General features: G+C 39.3%; 1 protein-coding gene across 5 annotated transcripts in view; it reads right to left on the bottom strand.

The window, feature by feature from the left end:
* The window catches only part of WDFY3 (WD repeat and FYVE domain containing 3), a 276,729-nt gene that overhangs the window by 14,836 nt on the left and 237,097 nt on the right, over window positions 1-24,796 (bottom strand). For all 5 annotated transcript variants that reach the window (XM_044224616.1, XM_044224612.1, XM_044224613.1 and 2 more), the window contains 14 exons: window positions 24,098-24,218; window positions 23,490-23,575; window positions 21,648-21,728; window positions 18,860-18,914; window positions 18,524-18,643; window positions 17,187-17,304; window positions 15,864-15,970; window positions 14,137-14,290; window positions 9,920-10,011; window positions 9,482-9,694; window positions 6,278-6,425; window positions 4,845-4,999; window positions 3,725-3,883; window positions 295-474 (listed from right to left, as the gene is read on the bottom strand). In XM_044224616.1, the coding sequence (XP_044080551.1) occupies window positions 295-474; window positions 3,725-3,883; window positions 4,845-4,999; window positions 6,278-6,425; window positions 9,482-9,694; window positions 9,920-10,011; window positions 14,137-14,290; window positions 15,864-15,970; window positions 17,187-17,304; window positions 18,524-18,643; window positions 18,860-18,914; window positions 21,648-21,728; window positions 23,490-23,575; window positions 24,098-24,218 (1,789 nt within the window). The remainder of the gene's footprint in view (window positions 1-294; window positions 475-3,724; window positions 3,884-4,844; window positions 5,000-6,277; window positions 6,426-9,481; window positions 9,695-9,919; window positions 10,012-14,136; window positions 14,291-15,863; window positions 15,971-17,186; window positions 17,305-18,523; window positions 18,644-18,859; window positions 18,915-21,647; window positions 21,729-23,489; window positions 23,576-24,097; window positions 24,219-24,796) is intronic.

Raw genomic sequence — 24,796 nt, 5'->3', positions numbered from 1 at the left:
ATTTTAACATTCTTAATAGATCCAACAAATTCCTTATTTTAAAAAAAAAGCCTATTCTAGAACATAGTTTTGAACCAAATCTTGCTCTTTAAGGTATGCAGCAATAAATGTATTTTAAGGTATTTGAGTTACAAACTTTAATATCCATTTTCTTTTTGCATAAATCAAAAAACATGTAGTAGCATTTATGAAATGAGTGTCTATCAACATAGAAAACAGAGCCATTTTTTGTTTATGTTAGCTAGAATTACTTGTCTTCCCAACCATAAACCAAGTGGGCAATTGAATACTTACTGTTAACTCATTGATACAAAGAGCAGAAACTGGAGCTCGATGGCCTCGGAGCTGGGTTAGGAAGGACAGTTTGTTCAAATCCCAAATGATGCAGGTTCGGTCACGGGACCCGCTGACAATTATGTGATAGGCCAATGACGCTGTGGCACAGGTGACAGTGTCGGTGTGGCCAAGTAAGGCCTATGAAGTAGAACAGAAAAAACGAGGCTGATCACCATGACTGTGCTCCTTGAGGGGCTCCGGAAGGTCCTGGATGTACTAGGAGTGAGGGGAGCGTGTGCTGGCAGTAGCAGTGTCTGCCATGTCTTCCTTCTTTACCGACTATACATGCCTCAACCTGCCAGGGGAACAGAGAAGTCTGGGGGACTCTGGAGGCTCTGACCTCCCTTTTTACATCACTTCTTTCCCACACCTGGATTAGAATCTTAGAAGGGAGAATGGCCACTGCCACTCAGTTTGTGTTTCTTCCTCTCATTTCTACATGGAAATGCATTAGCTATGGCCCCCGCAAAGGACAGAATTTAAACTGGGCATTGATTCTTTTCTGCCACTGTCTCCTGTTCATCAAAGGAACTACAACTGGATGGATCTTTAAAAAAATGCACACACGGTGAGGCCTGCATGGTGATGGTACATGGTCCTAGCAAGATGAAGGGAAGTGTGCCGAGCTCCTGTTACTAACCTGGACACATCTGTGCCCAAGAGATCTGCTTCAGACTAGAACAGGAACTTCTGTCTTTTGCTAGAACATGAAGAGAAACAGGACCCACGGAAATGGCAATGTGGGAGAACAAGCATTTCAGAGAAGATTCAGATTACTGTTAAGAGCTCCTGAGTATTGGGGTACCCGGGTGGCTCAGTCGGTTAAGCATCTGCTCTCGGCTCAGGTCATGATCCCAGTGTCCGGGGATTGAGGCCTACATGGGGCTCCTTGCTCAGTGGGGAGCCTGCTTCTTCCTCTCCCTCTGCCCCTCACCCTGCCTGTGTTCTCACTCTGTCTCTCTCTCAAATAAATGAATACAATCTTTTAAAAAAAAAAAGTTCTTGGGACGCCTGGGTGGCTCAGTTGGTTGGACGACTGCCTTCGGCTCAGGGCGTGATCCTGGAGTCCCGGGATCGAGTCCCACATCAGGCTCCCAGCTCCATGGGGAGTCTGCTTCGCTCTCTGACCTTCTCCTCGCTCATGCTCTCTCTCACTGTCTCTCTCAAATAAATAAATAAAATCTTTAAAAAAAAAAAATAAATAAAAAAATAAAAAATAAAAAAAAAAAGTTCTTGAGTATTTAACTACTTAAATAATGAGTTGGCTTACAATTTTTGGTCATATATAAATCCTTTCTGCATGCTTAGCAAACCCCAGAAGGCTGTTTTAAATAAGTGACTTTTCCTGAGGGCTTACTGGCTGGGACACTAGCTTCAAAGTCCATTTTCTAAATGGAAAATATTGTGAGCCAGAGAGTTTGGATCAGCAAACTACAATGTGAACCCTGCATTTGCTCATATCAACACTATCTTTTTATGTGGCCCATTTTTAGACTCAGCAACCACTGACGTTTCTGGCTGATACACATGACCAGTGGTGTAAATGCAAGGCGTTCCATCCCTTCCACAGACATTTAAGACACCACTGTCTAAATTTGGCTTGAAAATAGCCTTAGAGTCCCACAGAACTGAATTCACATCCTGGCTCTACACTAAATATGACTGGGGCATGTGTCTGAATCTCTTCAAGCGGTGGTATTTCCAGGAATCAACAGGGTTTATCGACTACCCTGCAGAATTGTGAGGACTGGAGTTTTACATTTTTAAACTCCTAGCATAGTACTCTGAACATAGTAAGTGCTCAATAAATGACAGATATTGTTAAGTTTCTCAAATTTGTCTTATACGCTTAGATGTATATTGCATCAAAAAAACTTTATAGCAAATTCACTCACAAATCAAATGTTAAAAAAAGGATGGCCTAATTATAAACGGTATCTTGCTTTAGATAAAATTTTGTGAAAGTAGATAATAAGTAATCAAATGATAAATGAGGAAAGAGATAAAGAATCAAAGATTTACTGGTTTGGCTGAATGGAAATTGCCCAGGAGGAAAATAATATTAATCAATAGCAAACATAATTTTGATTAGAAAAATCCAATTTACAGGCAACACAGCTGACTCTGAACAACATGGAGGTTAGGGGTACCGACCCCTGACGCAGTCAAAAATCTAACTTTCGGGTGCCTGGGTGGCTCAGTGGGTTAAGCCTCTGCCTTCAGCTCAGGTCATGATCTCAGGGTCCTGGGATGGAGTCCTGAATCAGGCTCTCTGCTCAGCAGGGAGCCTGCTTCCCTCTTTCTCTCTGCCTGCCTCTCTGCCTACTTGTGATCTCTCTCTGTCAAAGAAATAAATAAAAATCTTTTTAAAAAAATTAAAAAAAAAATCTAACTTTTTTTTTTTTTTAAAAAAATCTAACTTTTGACTAACTTTCTAACTGAGTAACTTCTGACTCCCCCAAAACTTAATTACCAATAGCCTACTGTTGACTGGAAGCCTTATTGGTAACAAAAATAGTAATGTAACAGATATTCTGTATACATATTATATTCTTATAATAAAGTAAAACAACAGAAAATATTACTAAGAAAATCGTAAGGAGAAGAAAATACATTCACTGTACTAGGTTTATCAAAAAAAGTCTGTATATAGGTGGACTAGGACAGTTCAAACCCCTGTTGTTTAAGGATCAAATGTATTACTTAGATAAAGTAAAATTTACATGTATGTTAAGATTTTATTTACTTATTATTATTATTAAGATTTTATTTATTCATTTGAGATCAAGAGATAGAGAGAGAGAGAGTACAAGAGGGAGAAGCAGATTCCCCGATGAGCAGGGAGCCCGATGCAGGGCTTGATCCCAGGACCCGGAGATCATGACCTGAGCCAAAGACAGACACTTTACCAACTGAGCCACCCAGGCACCCCTTACTTATTTTTTGAGAGAGAAAGCGAGAGCGCTTGCACAAGTGAGCATGGGAAGGGGCAGAGGTGGAGGGAGAGAAAGAGGATAAGAATCTCACAGCAGACACCACACCCATGCCGGAATCGAACCCATGACCTCGAAATCATGACCTGAGCCGAAATCAAGAGTCAAAAGTCAGATGCTCAATTGACTGAGCCCCCAAGCTCCCCATATTAAAAAATATATTACCTAAAGACAGCTTTCTTCAGATTTTAAAAAAGGACCAGCTTAGATCATTTTTAGAAATAGTACTGCCTGATTTCATTTCCTTTACTTAAAGACCCATTTCTAGCAAAAGAACATCATTTTTTTGTTTTGTCCATTATATCTGAAGCACCTTGGAATTAAAGAAGCTTTGTAGGTTTCTCTAGAGTGCAGGCTGCCAGGATGGGTATGTCCATCTTTGTTTATTCTGTTACCTGTTTGAGAGTGAGGGTCTTAGCTTTTTCTTTCGAGGTGCCCATCTCCCAGACACACACAACTGTGCTCGTTCCACCTGTGATGACCAGTTTGGGGTTGGGGCAGATTGCACAGAGAATCTGGCCCCATTCAGACAAACATTCGTAAACAGTCACCACCTGTAAAACAAAACAAGACGTGAGACACATGTGCCATCAAGTACTATCAACTTCTGGATCCCAGTGAGCACACTGAGTGAAGGAGAGCCCCCAGGCAGGCGCCTCACAGGCAAATGCATGTGCACTCCGGGCTGGATTCACTCTGCAGCATTTCCACTGAGGCTCTGCCATGAACCCTGAACCCTATGGCCTCCCAACTACAGCTGCTGTGAGAAACCATAATGAAAAGGACTTTGCTCCTAGTGGGTGTCTCCAGCTTCTCCAGTCCTAGAAAATGACGTTCCGACTATGATGCTGTATATGCTGTATACCAGGGAGAATCTGGTAGAATCTGGTAGAAGGATTTGTTTGCTGTATCCAGTTAGAGGTAAGCGGGAATCAGGAGGGCTGCCGTTTAATGAGGTTAATTAAACAGGGTTGTGTCACAGTGCAATGCACAGACTTGCACAAACTAGATCCTGCCTGCCATCAGGAGGGGACCAGCAGAGGGCAAGCCCAGGGCACCGGACAGGCACAACCCAGGGCCTCTCAAGAGCTGCTGTGGGACTCCACACGGAGGCTGCTGCCACCTGGGTGATGGGCTGATGGGTTTTCCATCTACCACTTAGGCGTACTGAAGCAGTAAGTGGGCTTTTCGGTGATTTACCACAAAGAGGCTCTTGTAGTGGTCAAAAATATTGACTACCTGGCTGGCTAAGGACCTCTTGGAGGAACTCTTTGTGGGGGAGGGAAACTGTTAGAGCTCAGTACACAACTTTTCAAAAGCGGCTTGCTCTGTAGGAAACCCACCTTGTCCACTAGCTCCTTTAACCTGATCTCACGCTGTGAAGCTCTCCCTTCCTCTGGGCTCTGGAGGAGCAGGTGACTAACCCTTGGCCTGGGCTCTTCCCACCCCTTTCAAGCAGGATATCCAAACCACAGAAGAGCAAGATTAAACGAGTGAGCAAGAAACAATGCAAACCTTGTCTGACTCATAGGTTCCCAGCCTGCAGCTCAGGTCGGCATAGCCCCAAGCGAAAGTTTTGTTCCAGGTTGGTGGGATAAGAACCTTATTCTGTTCTACTGCAAGAATGCCTTTATCTGTGCACACTATTTGGCCCACAGGCTCCTTAAGTTCTGTAAAAAACAAATCAACAGATCAGAATAGGAACAAGGAAAATGAACCTCATGATCCCACAGAGGCCGTCATCTCAAATATTCCTATGAATCAAGCCTCCTAACACACACATTAGGACAAAATGACCTTAGAGGGAGAGGCTGGCTTCTGCATGATGGACATGGACTCTGACAGGTGTTCTGCAGGGCTTCCTTACGGCCTTCCTGTCTCTTGACCCCCCTCAGGTTGGCTCCTAGCGGTTGGTCTGTCTTCTTGACCATCGGGACTGAACAGAGTAATCTGGGATGCTCTCCAGAATCTGTACACAGACCTTCAACCAATCTGGGCCTGCAGCACTTCCCACATGAGTCCAGCCTAAGACTTCCTGAAGGAAGGACATGCCATCCCCCAAGCAGTCCGACTCCCTGCTGAGCACACCAGTGCTCCATGACCATCATTGGCGCTGAGTGCAGCTGGCACAGGCCGGTCCGTGTCAGGAGGCAACATGGCACGGAGCTGGCAGCCTATTAATTAACCAGACTTTGACACTCCAATGTTTAGATTTAACAGTGGCAACCTCAAGACTCTACAAAAACCTTTGTTCACTCTAAGAAAAATATCCACTTGGAAAAGTATTTTGTTGCTTATTTAAGATTGTATTCACTTATTTGGGAGAGAGTGAAAGAGAAACAGGGAGAGAGAGAGGGAGAGCGTGAGTGGGTGGGGGGCAGAGGGAGGTAGAGAATCAGGCTCCCCACTGAGCAGGGAGCCTGATTCAACCAGGACCCTGGGATCATGATGACCTGAGCTGAAGGCAGACGCTTAATGGACTGAGCCAACCAGGTGCCCTGAGAAGGTACTTTTAGATAACTCATAACCATATTAGATAAAAGACAGATACTTGAAGTTCGCATATTAAAAATGCAGTCTTTCAACTGCTATTTCTAAATTGGCAGAACACATATAAATGAAGATTACAAAGGCTTTTCTGCATATATAATATAAAGTTGAGCTACAAGATTTGGTCTATTAGAGTTTTCGCTATCTTAGCAGGGAGGAGAAATCTGTTTGGTTCTTTTTGATGAAAAAATCCAACAGACCAAAATAACCCAAACCAAAACAAAACAAAAGGAAAAGGAGAAAATCTAACAAGTATTTGGTGATTTATCACAAAAAGTATAGCACTCATTAAAACCGACACTAATGTTTTCAGACACATGTGTTAGGCTAATCACACGTGTGACCATTAACTACTCCCATAGAATCATGAAGCAAAGGCTGACTTCCTGTCACCTCACCTTTTACAGGTGTTAGAGAAGGCCTCAAGTTGTCCAGGTGATGGAAAAAGATCTTGTCACTTGTAGACCCTGGGGGAGCAGAGGCGCCCATACTGTCTCCATTCAGTCGGCTCCTCACTCGCTTTGGAGGATGAGGTTTCTTAAATAACTGGGATGAGAGAGGATGACACGTTTTACAATGAAAGCTAACATTTATTGAACCCTTTTACATGCCAAGTATTATGTTTTTATTTCACTTACACTTCACAATGACCACTAAGGACAACATTATCACCTTTCCCATTTAAGGAAAGAACTTTTAAGGAGACTCAGAAGGATAGTGGACGTTTTCCATCTTAGCAAGCAGGGGTGGGGCCATGAAAACCTGGATTACCACCATGCTCAATGCTCTTCTGATCTCCTGACTTTTCAGGAGTAAATCTCAAACTATAGTTGATCAACCATTACTTTCTAATAATTTTAAAAAGTAACCCGTTCTTTATACTCGGACACCATTCTGTACCACTGAGGGCAGAGTGACATTCTCTTTGAGTTATTTCTGGCAACATGGCCCTTCTTTATGTGACATCATTTTGGTGTCTTTTAGATGCTACTAATTTGTTGAAAGTATGAATGCCTTCTTTTTACTTTGCAGTGCTTTAAGGGGAAAAAAAGAAAATAGTCATTTAAGGTGACTATTTTTTAAATACTGTAGATCTTCGAAATAGGTACAGAGCCATTTCTGTTAGAAAACTGTTATCTGAGGAAGATATTTGGACAATCTTAGATAAAATGAGACTTAAAATGACTAGAAAACCTTCATACTTTATGAATGTGACATTCTGGATTTCCAGAAGAAAAAATGCTTTGTAAAGAGAAAGACATCTTAGGCACCCAAACATTTAAACCCCTTGTTCCTTTCTACATGTTTCAGGGTTCTGTTATTTTCTCTAAATGACACAGACTCTACAGTTGTATAAAAGGACTCCCCTACTTTAAAGCATGTTCATGAATGGACATTTGCTGAAAAACTTTTTTTATACAGATATCACATTAATAAATTCTTTTTTCTTTAGGATTTTATTTATTCATTTGACAGAGAGACAGAGCAAGCACAAGTATGCAGGGCAGCAGGCAGAGGGAGAGGAAGAAGCAGGCTCTCCGCCAAGCAGGGAGCCTGATGCAGGACTCAATCCCAGAACCCCGGAACAATGACCTGAGCCAAAGCCAACACTTAACTGACTGAGCCACCGACTGAGCTCCTGTTGAAGAACTTTTAAGAGGACCTAAGGATAGACCGCCTCACCAAGCCAGGGTTTATAACAATGTATGGATATGCTGACCGTTAGACCTAGATTTTCTAGGACGGCATACTTTGAAGGACTCTATCAGTCTCTCGAACTATAGTTCCCAGGCTCAGAGTTTAAGTCTGCCTCTTAAACTCAAAAGTGGGACTAAAATCTGTGACAGTGCATGTGTCTTGATTTTTCTGGTCAGAATATTTGTTTCTCAGAGGGTATAAAACAGTTCCTGTGCTTGTAACCCTCAGAAAAAAGGAAAGGCTTAACTACAATTCTTCAGCTGCGATTGGAGTTTATCAATAAGCATTTAAGTTTAAAAGCAAACACAATTCTGGGGTGCCTGGGTGGCTCTGTCAGTTAGCGTCCGACTCTTGGTTTTGGCTCAGATCTTGGTCTCGGGGTTATGGGATCGAGCCCTGCGTCGGGCTGGGTGTGCAGCCTGCTTGGGCTCTCCTTCTCCCTCTGCACCACCCCTCCAAAGTAAACACAGTTACTCGGTTGGTAGATCAGACTGCACTGTGAACGGTGCAGTTACAGGCTCTCCTGCTATCTGTCATCCAGAGAAAGGCCGTTGTTCTGACTGTTCCCAAACATCGACCCTGGAAACCTCTAAGTTGGTTACTGTGCAAAAAAGGGAGCCCAAGAGAGGTATCTGGGGCAGGAACAGAGAAGGACGGGGAGGCCAAAGGGTAGACCCGGGGCACCTGGGAAAGGCAGGTAGTCTGAAAGGCCAGCAGAGAGTGCCTTTCCTTCGGGGTTGGCTCCTCCTCGTGCATCACCCCATCCTGACATGCCCGGCACATGAAGTCTCTTAACAGGGCTGTGCTCACCGTGAAGGTGAGGGATCTACCGCATGTGGGTGCCAGGTGGCCATGCTCTCGGTCTTCCTGTTTGGGTTCCAGACAGTGGTCAGAGCAGCCAGTGAAAGGCTGGTTCTTGGCACACCCACACACGCACCCTCCTACGAGAGCACTCATCACACCTGCATCACTAATCTAATCCAGATCACTGTTGTCTGTCCCCTCCACTGTCACTAAGAGCTTCCGAGGTGATACTCTGCTCCTAACTTGGTTCCCCTACAGTGTGGGCATGTGTATGAGACTATGAACAGAATGATCTTTATTTTTCAGTTTTTATTTTAATTCTAGTTAATGTACATGGACAGAATGATCTTTCAAGTCTAAGTATGGGGATCCTTCGGTGGCTCAGTCAGTTAAGCATTGGCCTTCGGCTCAGGTCATGATCCCAGGGTGCTGGGAGGAGTCCTATGTCACGTCGGACTCCCTGCTCAGTGAGGAGTCTGCTTCTCCCTCTCCCTCTGCCTCTCCCCTGCCTTGTGTTTTTTCTTTTCTCTCTCTCTCTCTCATTCTCTGTTAAATAAGTAAATAAAACCTAAAAAAAACAACACAAAAAGTCTAAATATGGAGGCACCTGGTTGGCTCAGTCGGTAGAGCATGTGACTCTTGATCTCGGGGTTGTAAGCTCAAGCCCCACACTGGTGTAGAGATTACTTAAAAACAAATTCTTAAATAAATAAATAAATAAATAATAAAGTCTAAATATGACCATGCCTTTCCTTGCTCAGTGTCAGCACTGGCTTCCTGCTGGTCTTGGAATGGAACCCCATCCTGTGTGCTGTAGACCCCCAGACCCCATCTTCTTCCCTGATTGCAGGTCTTGGGCAGATATAGGAAAGCACTACCTGTACTCGTCTGAGGGGAAATTCTCTGAACAACATTTCTATTTACCTAGCCTGCAAAACAGGAGGAGAAAACAATAATCGTGGAAGCTACTGAACCTTTTATGTGGCAGGGCTCTTCAATAAAAACTTAGCCTAAACTTGCTATATGGTAATTCTTCATCTACAGCAATACTAGAGCTTAAAAAATGAAACTGAGAGCATCAATGATAAGAATATCCATACCTGTTTAGGGATCTGACCAAAGTTATTAATGAACCCTATGGTGGCTGTCTCCTTCAGTGGGTCATTTATGTTGTAGATGTCCACTTGACCCTCATAAAAAAGATGGTGGAAGACATTTACAGCTTCTACCGCGGCTGGGCCTTGCTGTTTATAGCCAAAGATTAAGTCAATCCACTCATGCAGATGGGCACTCACGTAATCACATTCCAAAGCCTGTAATTTCAAAACACACATTCAGTCATAGGCTGACTTTTACTACTTGCTCAGAAAGCAAAAGGAACTGGCCAGTGATCATAAGGAACTGAAATAACTAAAAATTGTAAGAACAATATCCGTAATTTGAATAAATGGGTGGTATCTTGCTAAAGGCCCTCTCTTTGTACTGTGATCAACAACCCACTGAAATCCAAATTCAACCACAAAGGGTGCTCCCATTACCTCACGGTGGACTCGGATGAATTCCCGTGGGTCCCCTTTTGCCCACGGTGGAAGGATAACATCTCCCAGCTTGGTGCCATTTTGTTTACAGCCTGTGCAATTAGATAAATTAAAAAGACAATGAAAGATGGTAAATAAATAAAGTTAAGTAAGATGGTAAATAAAGTAAATAGTAACTTTATATTAAAGTAACACAGAAATAGTGGGTTAGATTCATTACCAGAACTATGAAACTACCATCAGAAAGGACCCTGAGATCAGCTACTCTGCTATTTCCCTAGGTCTGCTTCTTAGAGAATTCCCTCCGAGAGATTATTAAGCATTAGGAAATCTGAGGGATCCACCCTGTCAAATGACTTCCGAAAATGCTGAGTTATGCAAAGTTAAACATGTTTCTTCCTGTAAGACTCTTCAGAGGCAGAGCGCCTCTCCAGGAGGGATATTAGACACAATATTCCTGAAATTTAACTGACTGCAGGACTCCTTTTTAACGAAACATTTAGTGAACCTACTGTTTTGAGTTTGTAAAAACTGCTCAAATTCTATCCCCTCAGGACTGCGCATTTGGAAGATCATTAGCAATTTCTCTTAAATCTTCCATTATTTGGGCTTTTCCTGAATGTTTAGAGCTTGGTGAGTCATCAGCAGTAAACCAGTACTGAATTTCTTCTCTTAATGTTTTGACAAAATTTTGCATCTCACATGGAAGAGGTTACTGAAGGAATACCTAACTTCTCAGTCACTGAGGAGTTTGAGTGTTCTCTTTGCTAAAGAGGAAATAAAAATACCAGTCTTCTGGAAATATATGCAACACATGTGGTATTTCCTATTTCTGATTCTTAAACTCTTGAGAGAGCTCTGTAGAACTGACATATATTTTGCTGTAAGGATTCTCATTAAAAAAATAAAACCTGAAATGTTAAGTTTCTGCTGTTAGTACATCATTTAACAGAAAAAAAAAATCTGGAAAAACTATGGGGCTACCTAGCAGAAACAAAAAATGCATACCACGTGATATTTATTCCATGGAAACTGTTAAAAGTCATAGCTAGACAATCTGAAAAATGCTAAAGGAAGTGTTTGCAATAAAACCTGTCTACAACAAAACATATTAAATGGGACTGGCATCTCAGGAAACAGGTCCTATCTTTTCATTTTTTGGAAGTAAAGGCCAAAAAGTTAATTTTAGCCTACAGCTTTCCCAGATATAAATCAGGTGATCAATGTAAAAAAAGACTCTATGAATAATAATGTTGACTCACTAGCTCAACAGTGGTTGGTTAGGTAAACAGCTGTATTAGACATTTTCAGAGAAGTACAATTGTTCAAATTCTAGAACACAAAGGCAGTTTCAAGTGAGGGCCAATAAAAATATTTCCCACAGAAACAATCTTGTTCTTGTCACTGGTATTTGATGGTTTACTGACAAAGTGATATTAAGTGAGAAACATAAAAATCAGTTTAAAGTGATGTCTTCACTTGGTTGGAAAAATTACCATATGACTTAAGAAAAAATAAAACAATTGAGTTATTACCATCCCTCCCCCTCATTCATACCCCGCATCCACTCCCTTTGAAATTCCACCCAAGTCTCCAGACTTGACATATAATCTACTTTTTAAAAAATGTGCTAATCATCCCTAATATTTAAACAGTACCATTTTATTTCACCTGCACTAGCGGCAATTTTAAAATTTAAAGAGAACACTCTATAGTCTACTTTTGGTCTGATTCTGGTACTTTGCAGCTCTCTTCCATGTAGATCCATATCCAAGGGTATAAAGATAAGAAGACCAGGGGGAATGTTACTCATCCCAGAGCTAGGGAAAAAAACCAAGTGCTCTTTGTTTTATATCACTTAAAGATAATAAAAATAGTAAACACTGTTTTGGGGGGTTTCTTTCTTTCTTTCTTTAAGTAATTGAAGTGAAATTTACCTAACATAAAGTTAACCACTTTAAAGTTAACAATTCAGTGGCATTTAGTACATTCATAATTTTGTGTGGCCACCATCTCTATCTAGCCCTAAAACATTTTCATCACCCCACAGGGTAGTCTTGCACCCATTAAGCAGTGGCTCCCCATTCCTCCTGCCTGCTCCCCCCATCCTGGGTAACCACCACTCTGTGTTCTTTGTTTTTAAGACTGACCTATATAGGATATTCCATAGAAAGAAAATCATACATTATATGATCTTTAGTGTCTGTCTTCTTTAACTTAGCATAATGTTTCTGAGGTTCATCCGTGTTATAGCGTGTATCAGTAATTCACACTTTTCCATGGAGTACCATTCCACTGTATGTACATTTCACAATTTGTTTATTCACTGACAAACATGTGGCCTGCCTGCTCCTACCACCTGGCTATTGTACATAATGCTGCTCTGAACGGGTGTGGACAGGTACTCTGCTTGAGTCCCTGTCTTCAGTTCTTTCGCATATAGACCTCAGAGTGGAACTCCTGGGTCATATGGTGATTCCAGTTTTAACTTCTGAGACACCACCAAGCTACGCTGTCTTCCACAGCTGCTAAGCCACCTCCCATTCCCACCAGCAGTGCATGAAGCTTCTGCTCTCTCTACACCCTCATCGGCTCTTGCTCTTTTATGTTGTTGTGGCTTTTTGCTTTCACTCTAGCCATCCCAGTGGATGTGAAGTGGTACCTACATGATGTTCACTGCCATTTCCCTAATGACTAATGATGTTGAGCACCTTCTCACGGCCATTTGTATAACTTCTCTGGAGAAATGTCTACTTGGGTCATTGGCCCATTTTTTAATTGGGTTATCTTTTGGCTGTTGAGTTGTAAGAGTTATATTTTCAGGACACTAGACCATTATGAGATACATCACTTGCAAATATTTTCTTCCCTTCTGGAGGTGTTCTTTTCACCTTCTTCATAATGCTCTTAGATGTAGAAGTTTTACATTTTGATCAAGTCCAAGTCATTTTTTTTCAGTTGCTCATGCTTGTGCTATTATATCCTACCTAACAAGGCATCAGCAAATAAAAGATCATTAAGATTTAACCCTATGTTTTCTTCTAAGAGTTTTACAGCTTTAGCTTTTTCTTTGTTTACACTTTTAGCTCTTATACGCAAATAGTGTTTTTTAAAGTGTGTGATTTCATGGAAAGAAGATGATTTATTATGAAGATGAGCATGACAAAAATACATGACTCTTTCTTAATTTATTTATATAAAACTGGATAATTTAGTTCAGTTTGTAAGTGGTCTGGACTAGACTCAATTTCAGGTCTTTTGCTGGGGCTATTAAGAGAGTCTTACTACCTTTCCGATTAGCTCTGGAGCTATAATTTCACAAAGTTAGAACTGCCAAAGGATAATCAACAAAAATTATTTAAAAAACTATTTTTAGAAAGAAAAAAAAATCACTCAGATGTATCAGATATGAACATTTCTCTAAATTTTCTGTTAACAAACTTTGAGGTAGTATAGAAATGATTTATATGTTGAACACTTAAATATGATATGAAGTATGAAAAATATACAAAAATAGAACAAAGTCTGGCAGGAATATTCTGAAGTAGAAACAATGGAATTTTGATATGTCTTAAAAGAAATACTCAGAAACCTAGATCAGCAAACTATGTTCCAAAAAACTGCAGCCAAAATCAAATCTATTTCCTGTAACTGCTGGATTATAAAAAGAGAGCAGAGTACTGACGAAATTTCTCTCCTTTTTAGGACTATTGATTTGTTTCTGTTTTTCTAGATAATACTAACCTAACACGATAAAAAAAAGAGAAATTAACTTGAAGTTATTCTAAAACTCTAATTTAAAAACATATCAGCATGCAATGTGAGAATGCCTCCCGCAATACATAAGATTAAAACAATACACGAAAAATGTGGATATATCATTTTTGGCTATTAATTTCAACCATAAGGATTTTTAAATAAATTTTCACCTCCCCTTGGTTTTTATTGAAATCATAATATTCTGAGCATTAGATGCAATCTGTGTCAATTTTTAAATCTTCCCAAGACTCCACATTTGAAACAGTTATTTTGGGCATAAATGTATTTTTCCTTTTATATTTACTCCCACACACCCAATTATAGTAAATAACAGCTGCTGAAACCACAAGGAAGTCTTTCCTTGTTTGTGCGTACTGCAGACACTATTCAGGAAAGTCACATTTCTATTGGTCCTTTCTAGGGTAGTGTTCCGATGACAGCACCACAGCTGTACATACCTAGATCAAAGTTGTTGGAATTGAACAGGAATTCTGGTAAGTAAAAAAATTCGGGGATAAGTTCTTTTACATCTGCCATGTTGTGCTTTGATGCTGAGTACCAGGCCTCGCGCACACTGTGGAACATCCGGTCAGCCAGGTCGAAGTGGCCTCCCTGTGGATGGAAGAAGGCACTGCTCTGTTAGAGCCCCATTCCACACCGCATGGCTTCTGTCAAGCTCACGGGCTCAATAAACCCAAGTAAATACATTTGGTGACAATTCCATTTTCCCCCATCCTATGTCAAACACACAAAATATTAAATAATCACAAAAAGAAAATGAATTCTTTTGGAGGTGTTTCTGACAAAGTGCTTAATACATGTATTTTGTAATCAAAGTGAAACCTAAATACAAAGACTTTGAAAAGTCACTAAAAAATGAGTTTTTATTGAGAGGGCAAGAATATGAAATATGAAATATGAATTCTTCCATAGTTTCATGATGCTCTCTTAAAGAAAACCAACCAAGATTCTAATGTAGCCATCTACAGTTGAAAATATTCAAGTTGTGTGTGTGTATACACATATATGTGTGTATATATATATTAGACTGATTTTATAAATTAACATGACATTCAAGTGTTCACAATGTTAAGGATTAGGTGAAAAACTAAGAAAGAAAGAAAAACTAAGAAAGTTATATATAACTTTTTGATATATATAACGAATTAAAATAGAAAAGGGATTTCTTACACAGCCTCACAGATATAACATACCTTCCTCAGTCAAACTCCCCATTGCTGTGTTTTCAGTGGACACAGTGTATCTGTCTTTACACTGAAGCTCACTGCGGGAAAATACCAAAGTCCATACACTATGCCACCAAGACCTGCCACAATCTGATTTGTTACCTGTCTGAGGGCATCCTCTGAATTTCCCCTCCACTTACTCTGCTCCAGACACAGTGGGCTCCTTGCTCATCCTAAAACATCTCAGCCACTTGCTTGGCTTGGGGCCCTCTGCTTGGAACACACTTTCTCCAGATAGCTGCACGAGTAACTGCCTCATGCCCTCCAAATTTTTGCTCACTTGCCACCTTTTCAAGGAGACCTACTCTGACTGCTCTATTTCAAACTGCACTGCACCCTTTTCTACCACCCACTAGTACTCTGTACTTCCCAGTCCCTTTCCCTGATCCATATGTTCTGATAGCATGTATCGTATTTTAAAACACTTTAAGATGTATTTCTTGTTTTTCTTGTCTGTTTCCCTCAACTAAAGTATATATGTTGTACAAAGTAGGGCTTTTGTTTTTATTCATTGATATGTTCCCCGTACCTAGAACAGTGTCTGGTACATAGTAGATATTCAATAAATATTTGCTGAATAAATGAAAGAGAATGTGGAGGGAAGCAATTATAATAAAGAAGACAGCAAATGAGCTAGACTATATTTTTTAAATATTTGTTGCTAATTTAAAACAGGTAAGTCTGAATTCCATATACCTGGCTGGAAAGCACATGGTATTTGCTTCTTTGACTAAAGGACCCAGTTGGTTCTTGTTTTACTCATCAATTCTGATACAGTGAAATGCCATTTGAATTATGTTTCACTATTTTTTGTGACTGAAACTTCATAGGACTTCTTGTAAGGCAAGATAACAACATACACACACACACACACACACCAATTTTAAATAGAAAGGAGGCTTGAATAAAACAGAAAAATGCTAAATTTAGAGTTTTACCTGCAGCCTTAAGAATATCTGTGTAAAAGGCTCCATCCTTACTAGGTACGAAGCCACAATCATTGCAGATGAATAGTGGGTCCCATAGTGGTAGGCTGGAGTTTCTCCTGTTCAAAAAAATTAAAACATAATTGAAATCAAAAGAGTAAATGTGAAAAATAAAATTGGTATTAATAGGCTTGAAAATGCTAACGCCTGTGATCGCTGTAACACTAAACACAACTGCCACTGGTGTTTGTAGTGTGAGATCATTACTGCACTGCTGCCCTTCACTTACATATCTGGCAGTAATCCAAATTAAGTATAACTCAGTGCCTTTCCTCACAAATTTAGCACATGTAGGAATTCACGTTTTGAGGGTTATTGTAATAGGTAAGCCTTAACAGCAAACCACCTTCCACTAAAGCAGGATACTGACTTACAGCTACTTTTTAGGATGTTTTGGCTTTGCAACAATCTATTACTCTAAATTATTATCTATGAATATTACGTAATTGTTATTACATACTCTTCTTCGCAGGATAAAAAGGGTCCACACAGGGAATACCTTTAGGCTTAAGTTTAGTTTTCTTTTCCTCCTTTGTTTCACCGATTTGGTAGGGGTGGTGGGGGGCAGACACATGAGAAACATTAAACTTAACAGGGGGCCTGCGTGGTGAAGTTGGTTATCTTGCTTATGGCTCAGGTTGTGATCTTAGGGTTGTGAGATGGAGCCCTGCATGGGGCTTTGTGCTCGGTGGGGAGTCTGTTTAGGATTCTCTTCCCCTCTCTCTGCCTCTCCCCAGCTCACACACGCCTGTGCATGCATGTTCTCTCTTTCTCAAATAGTCTTTTAAAACAAAACACAAAATCAAAACACTAAACATAATAAGTAATGAAGTGTAGTTTCAGGAGGTGGTGGTTGTTCTTGTTGTTACTATTATTATCATTGTTATTTTATTTTATTTTTTTTAAAGCAAAGGATTCCAAAAAGTTTCTCAATAAAATTAAAAGACAGTTTAATTAAGGAACCTGTAGTTTCTGGGTTAAATAGGATTAGAGTTAAAGGTAGGTTATCTACCTAGTGGGAAATTTCTGACTTATACAAAGCAGACAGTTTTCTGCCAGTACCTGATAAGCTACCTAAAACATGTTTTCTAAGCATGGCCATCAGTTGGCATGCAAAATCTGATAGCTGTATACATGTGTGAATATATAACTTATACAGATGTAATGATACATAAGCAAAGATAAAGGAAAAGATACAGGGATGGCAGACCACTAAATAATGGCTTTATGTTTGCAACTGAGGCACAAAGTCCAATGACAAGAAAAGTTACTTACCATTAGGATCTTCCCAGTCTTTATACCGCTTCTTATATTGAGCTAATCGTTCATCTGTCTGTGCGCCCATTGGCTTAGCCAGGTTTCTAAATGTCTTGGGATTAGTAAGATCTACCTCCTAAAATACAAAATGAAATCCAATTCCAAATTACTATAGGCCTTTCATTCTCGCCAATGTAGGTACAGTGGCTATAACAGATGACAGTGATTTATAAACGTTTGAGGTCCCACTGGCAGAATGGGGCTCCAAAACCAAGCTATGTACCTACTGGTTATCTGTATTTTATAGACAGGCACATGGCAGCTTGTTAACTACTTTGGAAATTAAGAATTCACAGAAGACACTCAGAATCCAGGCTGGAGATGAGGAATAAGGGAAAATCCTTTCCAGTCTTGGCAAGGACATGGCACGGGGCTCGACACAAAAGCCTGGAACTCATTTTTATCTCCATCAACCATGTAACTGGAGCACCGAATCTCCTTTCTGTTCTCTTCTCTCCTCCCCCATTTCACCCCAACTTCACTTCTGAGTATTCCCTTCTTAGAGGTGATCGGGCAGTGAAATGAACTAGAGCACTTGGTATTTTAAAAGTTCATTTCTAACTGACTTAATTCATATACTTAAAAGAGAAACAAATTCACCACCTGGGGTTTTCAAAGTAAAAATCTGGAATATGCACCGGGTGGGGGGGCAGCATTTAATCAAAGTCCTTTTAAAGGGCGTCACGGCCAAACATTTTTGCCAAACTTGTACTTTAAATGAATCCACATCCATGAATATAAGTCACAATCTATATGCAAAATCCCTCATCAATACTGGTTAACTTTGGTTAACTCAACAAAAACTAAATTGTATGCTAAGTATCGGGCACCGTTCTAGGGGTTGGGAATTGACAGATACAGGATTGTCTTTGTGCTCAAGGGATATACATGTAGGAGCTACACTGGGAAGAAGGGTACTGTGCTGAGGTTTCTAAATTCTCTCCAAATTGTGATGACCATTACTGAGTAATTTTAAACAGTGATGACTCAATTAATGTTTCTGAAACCAGCTGCAGTGTAGAGTACAGAGAGACATCCACCAGGGGATACAAATTAACTAGCACTTAAGAAAACCAAACAGATATTTAAGAATAAATATCTAAAAAATTGGTCAATGACTTAAACTTTGTACAAGTCCAAGCTAAAACTGTTCTCATCTTCTTGTAACAAGTGCCCGTTGAGGGATTAAAATTATAAAATTATAAATTATAAACCAAGTAAAACATCTGAGCAAGTTAAGTACTTCTTAATTACTTTTTGAAGATGTGTTCCACTTACACAAAATGTTTATTTACCTCTGAGTCGTAATCTGCAAGGATCCAGGGGAAGACAGGATACTGCATGAGATCATTATACGACCTGCCAGCCAAAGTGTTCAAATGCATCAAATACTGGAAGTTGCTGATTTCACCTCTCTTGGGAAAGATCAACAAAGATTCATTTCAGGACCATTATTTCTACTATGTTCACTTTAAAAAATTTTATTTTTTTGTATTTTTATTTTTCCTAAAAAGAACACAAAGTTTTTTTTAATGTATGTATTTTATGGATTGTTGAAGTGCTTTCAACTGTATAACTTATACCATCTAACTGCAAATTATGAATGAAACTTGTAATTTCATTAAGCCTACCTCCCATCTTTGAGTCACAGACTTCTCTCCAACCAAAGTGCTAAGCAACCCAGACCTAAAAACAAGAAAAGATTAAGTTACAGGCAATATAATTTTAAATCTGAGCAATAATCAAGTTGAAAAATTTACATCTGGTCCAGGAAATTTTCAAACCATGGAAGACCTATTACAAATGAGTCTTAGTGTGTTTTAACCAACATTTTGAAATACGAAATAACAGGGAATTCAACTGAAGAAAACAGAGAACACTGAAAAGCATTTATAGTAAGCCAAAATATTTCCAGTCAATTTTGTGTTAGAATTTGTAACACAGTTTGTGGGTCCTGGGATACAATACAAAGTTCATTTTTTACCTTGGGTTATAGCAAGAACTTGAAAAACAATGACCTAGTCCAACTGTCTACCTTTTACAATAACCTGTACATAAAGAAGTGCGAAGACATTAAATTGGAATAGCTGAAATAGTATACATAGCACATTTCTTAAAAGAGAAGCTGGACGGGACACCTGGGTGGCTCAGTTGGTTAAGCGGCTGCCTTCAGCTCAGGTCATGATCCCAGCGTCCTGGGATGGAGTCCCACATGGGGCTCCTTGCTCAGCAGGGAGCCTGCTTCTCCCTCTGCCTCTGCCTGCCATTCTGTCTGCCTGTGCTCGCTCTCTCTCCCTCTCTCTCTCTGATAAATAAATAAACTCTTTAAAAAAAAAAAAAAAGAGAAGCTGGAGAGTGAATATAAATATTTTATGAGAGGAAAGTCATTGCTGTTTGGGTCATTTGGAATTATAGACTTTTTTGGGTATCAGAAGTTCCTGGAATGCTGTAAAACCCTTTTTAAGGTTTAACACCTTCATAATATTCGTTATTAATGATTTGAAGATTGTGATTTGAACACAATCACCATAGGAAAGCACTGAACTATGTATCTTACTGTCTGAAAAGAAATCAACAGATTTGTAAACCTTAGTTCTTAAAGATTTCTGGCTCAACAGTAGAGGTAACACTTTCCATTTCTAGGTAAGTTCTTCCCATCAGGCAAACCAAATGTATAGGAACTCTCCCTGGAAAAAGAGCTATGTTGACTCCTCCACTTTATAAGAAAGGGAACAACTGAAAAGATGAAGTTGGAAATGAATTTCTGCTTCTTGCTTTTGAACTTTTAACAGATCTTTAAGTAAAGAACTGTCAGCTCAGCACAGAAAGTAGCAAGAACAATAACATAACAAGCTGAAGATTATGTAAGCAGGTGAAAGTACTGGCAATTTAATTACAAGTAGAAAAAAAGGCTCAATGTGCTGGAAGGGGAACTTTTATTTCCTGTTGTTTCTCTTAACAACAATACAAATGATTAGAAACAGAACATAATCTGAGGTCAGATTAAAAAGCACCCATTTAGCATTTGTATTTGCTAACCCTCAGCTAAAGAAAAAGAAAAGCAACAATTTAAAAGAGAAACACACACATTTAATATAGTTAGATGCACACAGACCAGAATCAAATTTTATTTACAAATTAGAGAATCCCCAGTAAAGTTTTAAATCACTTTCTTGCATGTTGCATCATTCGTAGCCAAGAGCACTGCTTCTTTTCCAATGAATTATATAAATGGCTACCAGTTCCTGAGTGACTATAAATGGATTCTTGAAATGGCTGTATCATTCAGAAGGACTTTCTAATATTAAAAGCAAGTAAGATGAGCATAAAGGAACTACTGATAGGTCTGAACGCATAAAAACAAGAGTTAAAATTTAAATATTAAAAACCAAAATTAAGAAGAAAACCGGGCAATTTGCAACAAATATAACAAGTAAGGGAGTAGTAATACATTATTATAGAAAAATCCCATCAAATGGATAGCAAGAACTCAGAGAAGATGTCAAGTAGACTTACCATGGTGATCATTTCTCAATTACACAAATATCCTATCATTATGCTGTATACCTTGAAACTACTATAATCATATGTCAATTGTATCTCAATTAAAAAAGAAAGTCAAACCACCATCACCACCACCACCAAAAAAGAACTCGGGAAAAAAACAGGCAAAGTTATGGATAGCTCACAAATGAGGATTTTAAATGGCTAACAAACATATACAGTGCTCAAGATTACGAAAATGAAAGAAATACACATTTAAAAATTGAGAAAACATCTTATAAAACCAGTAAAAACGAAAAGATAAATATAAAAAGTTGACAAGCATCTACTGAGGGAAATAAATTTACCCGCTAGTGGTGAACTATAGATATGTTTAATTTTTATGAAAATCAAGTTGGTTTTGCTTATCAAAAGCCTTAAAATTCATACCTCTTTTTTTCACCAAGGGGATTTTACCCAAAAAAATCATGAGCAGTCATACTTGCATTATTAGAACAAGGAAACCTGACAAAGATGAAGTATCCAAAAATAAGAGAATGCTTTATACATAGCATGAATAGGTATTAAGTTAAAAGTAATATTCTGAAGAATTTTGTAAACGCAGGGATAACAGTTACATACAACACTGCATGGAAGAAGCAGAATAAAAATCTGTCTAGAGTGTGAGCTCAGTTACACACACAGGACTGTATGCTGCTTAACGGACTCAAGGAAATCGATCAGACCTTGAGTGCTGATCTGACAGGAATGATCAAGCACAGCATGCCTTTTTCTTCTAAAGTTTTCAGTATTTAAAACATTCTGTGTAACCACTAGGAGGAGAAAACACTCATTCAAAATATTAAATAATACTGTGCAGATGCAAACCTTCCTACTATCACTATTAAACTATGATGTAAGAACCAATCAACCTACCCCTGCTCCACACTTGTGTTCGGTCGTTGCCCAGACACGGACTCTGAACTGTCAGTTAGAGACGGCACGACAGCCAGAAACCTGGAAAATTTAAAAACAGCATAAAATTAGAAATGAAGCCAAAGTCGGGACTTAATGGGAACCTCAGAAAGGCGGATACATCGAGACCTTGACTGCTGCATTTACCCCTCCCCCACCCAGTGAACAGCAGGCAAAGGGAACACACAATAATTGGAATCTGTTACTAGAAAGGGTCAGATGATGGCTTCCAAGCCAAATATAAAAGGCCACAGCAAAATCTATCATTCTGGATTTTAAATATGCTGTCATATTACTGGAAGAAAAAGCCTTGCAACACTGATGCACAGAAACTGAGTCAACTTAATGAAGTCTTAACGAGTGAGTAACAGCTAAATATTCACATGACAGCAAGTAACAAGGATAGCAAAACACTGAGAGAACAGGGACAACACTAAGCAAATGAAGATACATACATAATAAGCAACTTTATGTGACACTTCTACATTTTTTTCAGAGTTGCCCACAATGTCAACATAAATATTTTAAAGGTGGAAGAGAGTTATAGGAAAATTATTAGAACAGATGTGGACCCTGAACTTAGCACATACACAGACATTTTTCAGAGAAAGACAAACTCATCTTGTAACAGCTGCTAATTAGGAAGAGCAAACAATCTCCTAGTGTTGAAAACAATATTGCCTTTAGAAGTGAATACAACAGGTAACTAAAATTTCAGTCCCTTTATTGGCTCTTCCCACATGTGGACTGGATTACCAATCACCATCCACAGGCACTTTGTCTGATGAACCCCCCTCATTCCCTTGTGCTCACAGGTAGTATTACTGGACCGCAATGATAAGCTATGTTGCTTGGCATTAAACATTCCTCATAGAAATAAGGTGAAATACAAAACTTCCCTTAGTAGAGCGCTTGCTACCCAAACTACCCTTCAAAGAATTAGGAGAAGGTCTCTCGTATCTGTGATCCATTCATAAAAGTCTCATTATTCATACACCCAACAGAAATATTTTTTTTAAAGATTTTATTTATTTATTTGACAGAGATCACAAGTAGGCAGAGAGGCAGGCAGAGAGAGAGGGGGGTGGGGGGAAGCAGGCTCCCCGCAGAGCAGAGAGCCAGATGTGAGGCTTGATCCCAGGACCCTGAGATCATGACCTAAACCGAAAGCAGAGGCTTTAACCCACTGAGCGCCCCCAACAGAAATATTTTTGAGCACCATGTTTTCATACTACTTTTCTTTCATAAGGCAAATTCTGAATACAGCTTACCAAAAGTAAAATATGATTAGGTTAGGTAAACTGGTTTATTTGGCTATGCTACTTTTTTGAGGATGAAGGTATCAATCTCTCTTCCAAGGCCAAGGAAGGTCTCATATGAATATAATTTCTAGGGCAACTCAGTCTCTGCATTCAATGCAATGCATGCAATGCAAGGAATGGAACTGTCTTCTTTTTTAGTAAATAGGAAAGAAGCCTATTTTGAACCTGAAGTACTATTTTTTTAAGCTACAGTTTCCTCATTCTTTTACATTTAAAGACACAGGATTCAATGATACGCAGCTTTTGATAGTATCTGCCACAGGGACCAGAAAGATAAATAGTATTTCACAAGAGAATAGCATTGCTTTAAAAGATAATTAGAAGAATCATGTTTCAACACGTTGCCAAAAATGAAACAAACATTTTCCTCCAAGAATTCACTGATCTCAAGATCCTAGACTTTCAAAAACTAGCTTATCCGGTACTAGTTTCCCTTACCTCCCCTCCCATGAGAGCATTATCAAGTATTCTTAATCAATACCTTTGGTAGACTTTATTTCTAATTCCTTTCTGAAATGCAAGGAGGTAATTCCGTCCATCTCCAGAGAAAACCTCCACAGCAATAGGCTGAAATGTTCAAAGAGAAAAACATTAAGAAAAAAACACACAAGGTCATATATTAACTTTTCCACTATGAATATCTACAATGTTGAAGAAGTTAACTTTTTCAAAAACATTTTCAGAGTCATGAATTCCCAGCAGATTAAATTACAAAATAAACAGAGCCAATGTGCTCTGTTCAATTTTTGTATCAAAAATCTTTATAGAATACTGGTAATATAATTCAAAAACTCTAATTGGAAAATTTTTATATTAAAAGACACATGTTGATTTGCATGCATATGAAAAGATGGATAATAAAGATACCATTCAAGCTTTAGGATGTGCTTAAAAAGAGAGAGAGATGTATTATATTGAGCTGTGCTCCCATGAGACATGAGTTTGCCTGTCATAAAATCATCTAAGGAAATTCTGTAAGGGACTGGGTAGGTCCTATTAAGGGTTTTCATGGCAAGTATGAGTTTTAAATAGTATCTCCTCTGAAAAAAGGAAGATGACAAAATGTTTAGTACTACTAAATCAACCCACCTGCAAGAGATACCTCCTTTTATGTACTTCCTTAATATCTTCGTATGCAAAAATGCTGCATGTTCTCTTGAGCTGACTGGGGCCTTGCCTGGCTCCTCTGGGGATAATTGGCTCATGCATACTACAAGAAGCCAAGAGAAAAAAGATAAACAAAAACACAGCAAGAGATAAATTCACTGTTCAACAAAGGATGTGTTATTTTCAACATATGAATAGGGAACAATACATCACAATACTAAGTCCAAAAAAATATGTTTAAGAGAATAATATATTAGCTAGTGAGCAAACAAAGAAGCCCTTTTGGTGAATATGATTAAAAAAAAATCCCACTATCAGGTCCAACTTATGTACTAGGCACAGCTGGTACAGTGCATGCGTAGGTCCACTGACTTTTTTTTTTTTTAAAGATTTTATTTATTTCGTTGGCAGAGACAGATCACAAGTAGGCAGAGAGGCAGGCAGAGAGAGAGGAGGAAGCAGGCTCCCTGCCGAGCAGAGAGCCCGATGCGGGGCTTGATCCCAGGACCCTGAGATCATGACCTGAACCGAACGCAGAGGCTTTAACCCACTGAACCACCCAGGTGCCCCGGTCCACTGACTTTTATTTGTTTATTTTTTTTAAAGATTTTATTTATTTATTTGACAGAGATCACAAGTAGGCAGAGAGGCAGGCAGAGAGAGAGGCGGAAGCAGGCCCCC

The sequence above is a fragment of the Neovison vison genome, chromosome 11 (genome assembly GCF_020171115.1).
Source record: "Neovison vison isolate M4711 chromosome 11, ASM_NN_V1, whole genome shotgun sequence".
In the NCBI taxonomy this organism is placed as follows: Eukaryota; Metazoa; Chordata; class Mammalia; order Carnivora; family Mustelidae; genus Neogale; species Neogale vison.
Note: the sequence above shows the minus strand (reverse complement) of the source record. Positions and strands in the feature narration are given on the sequence as shown.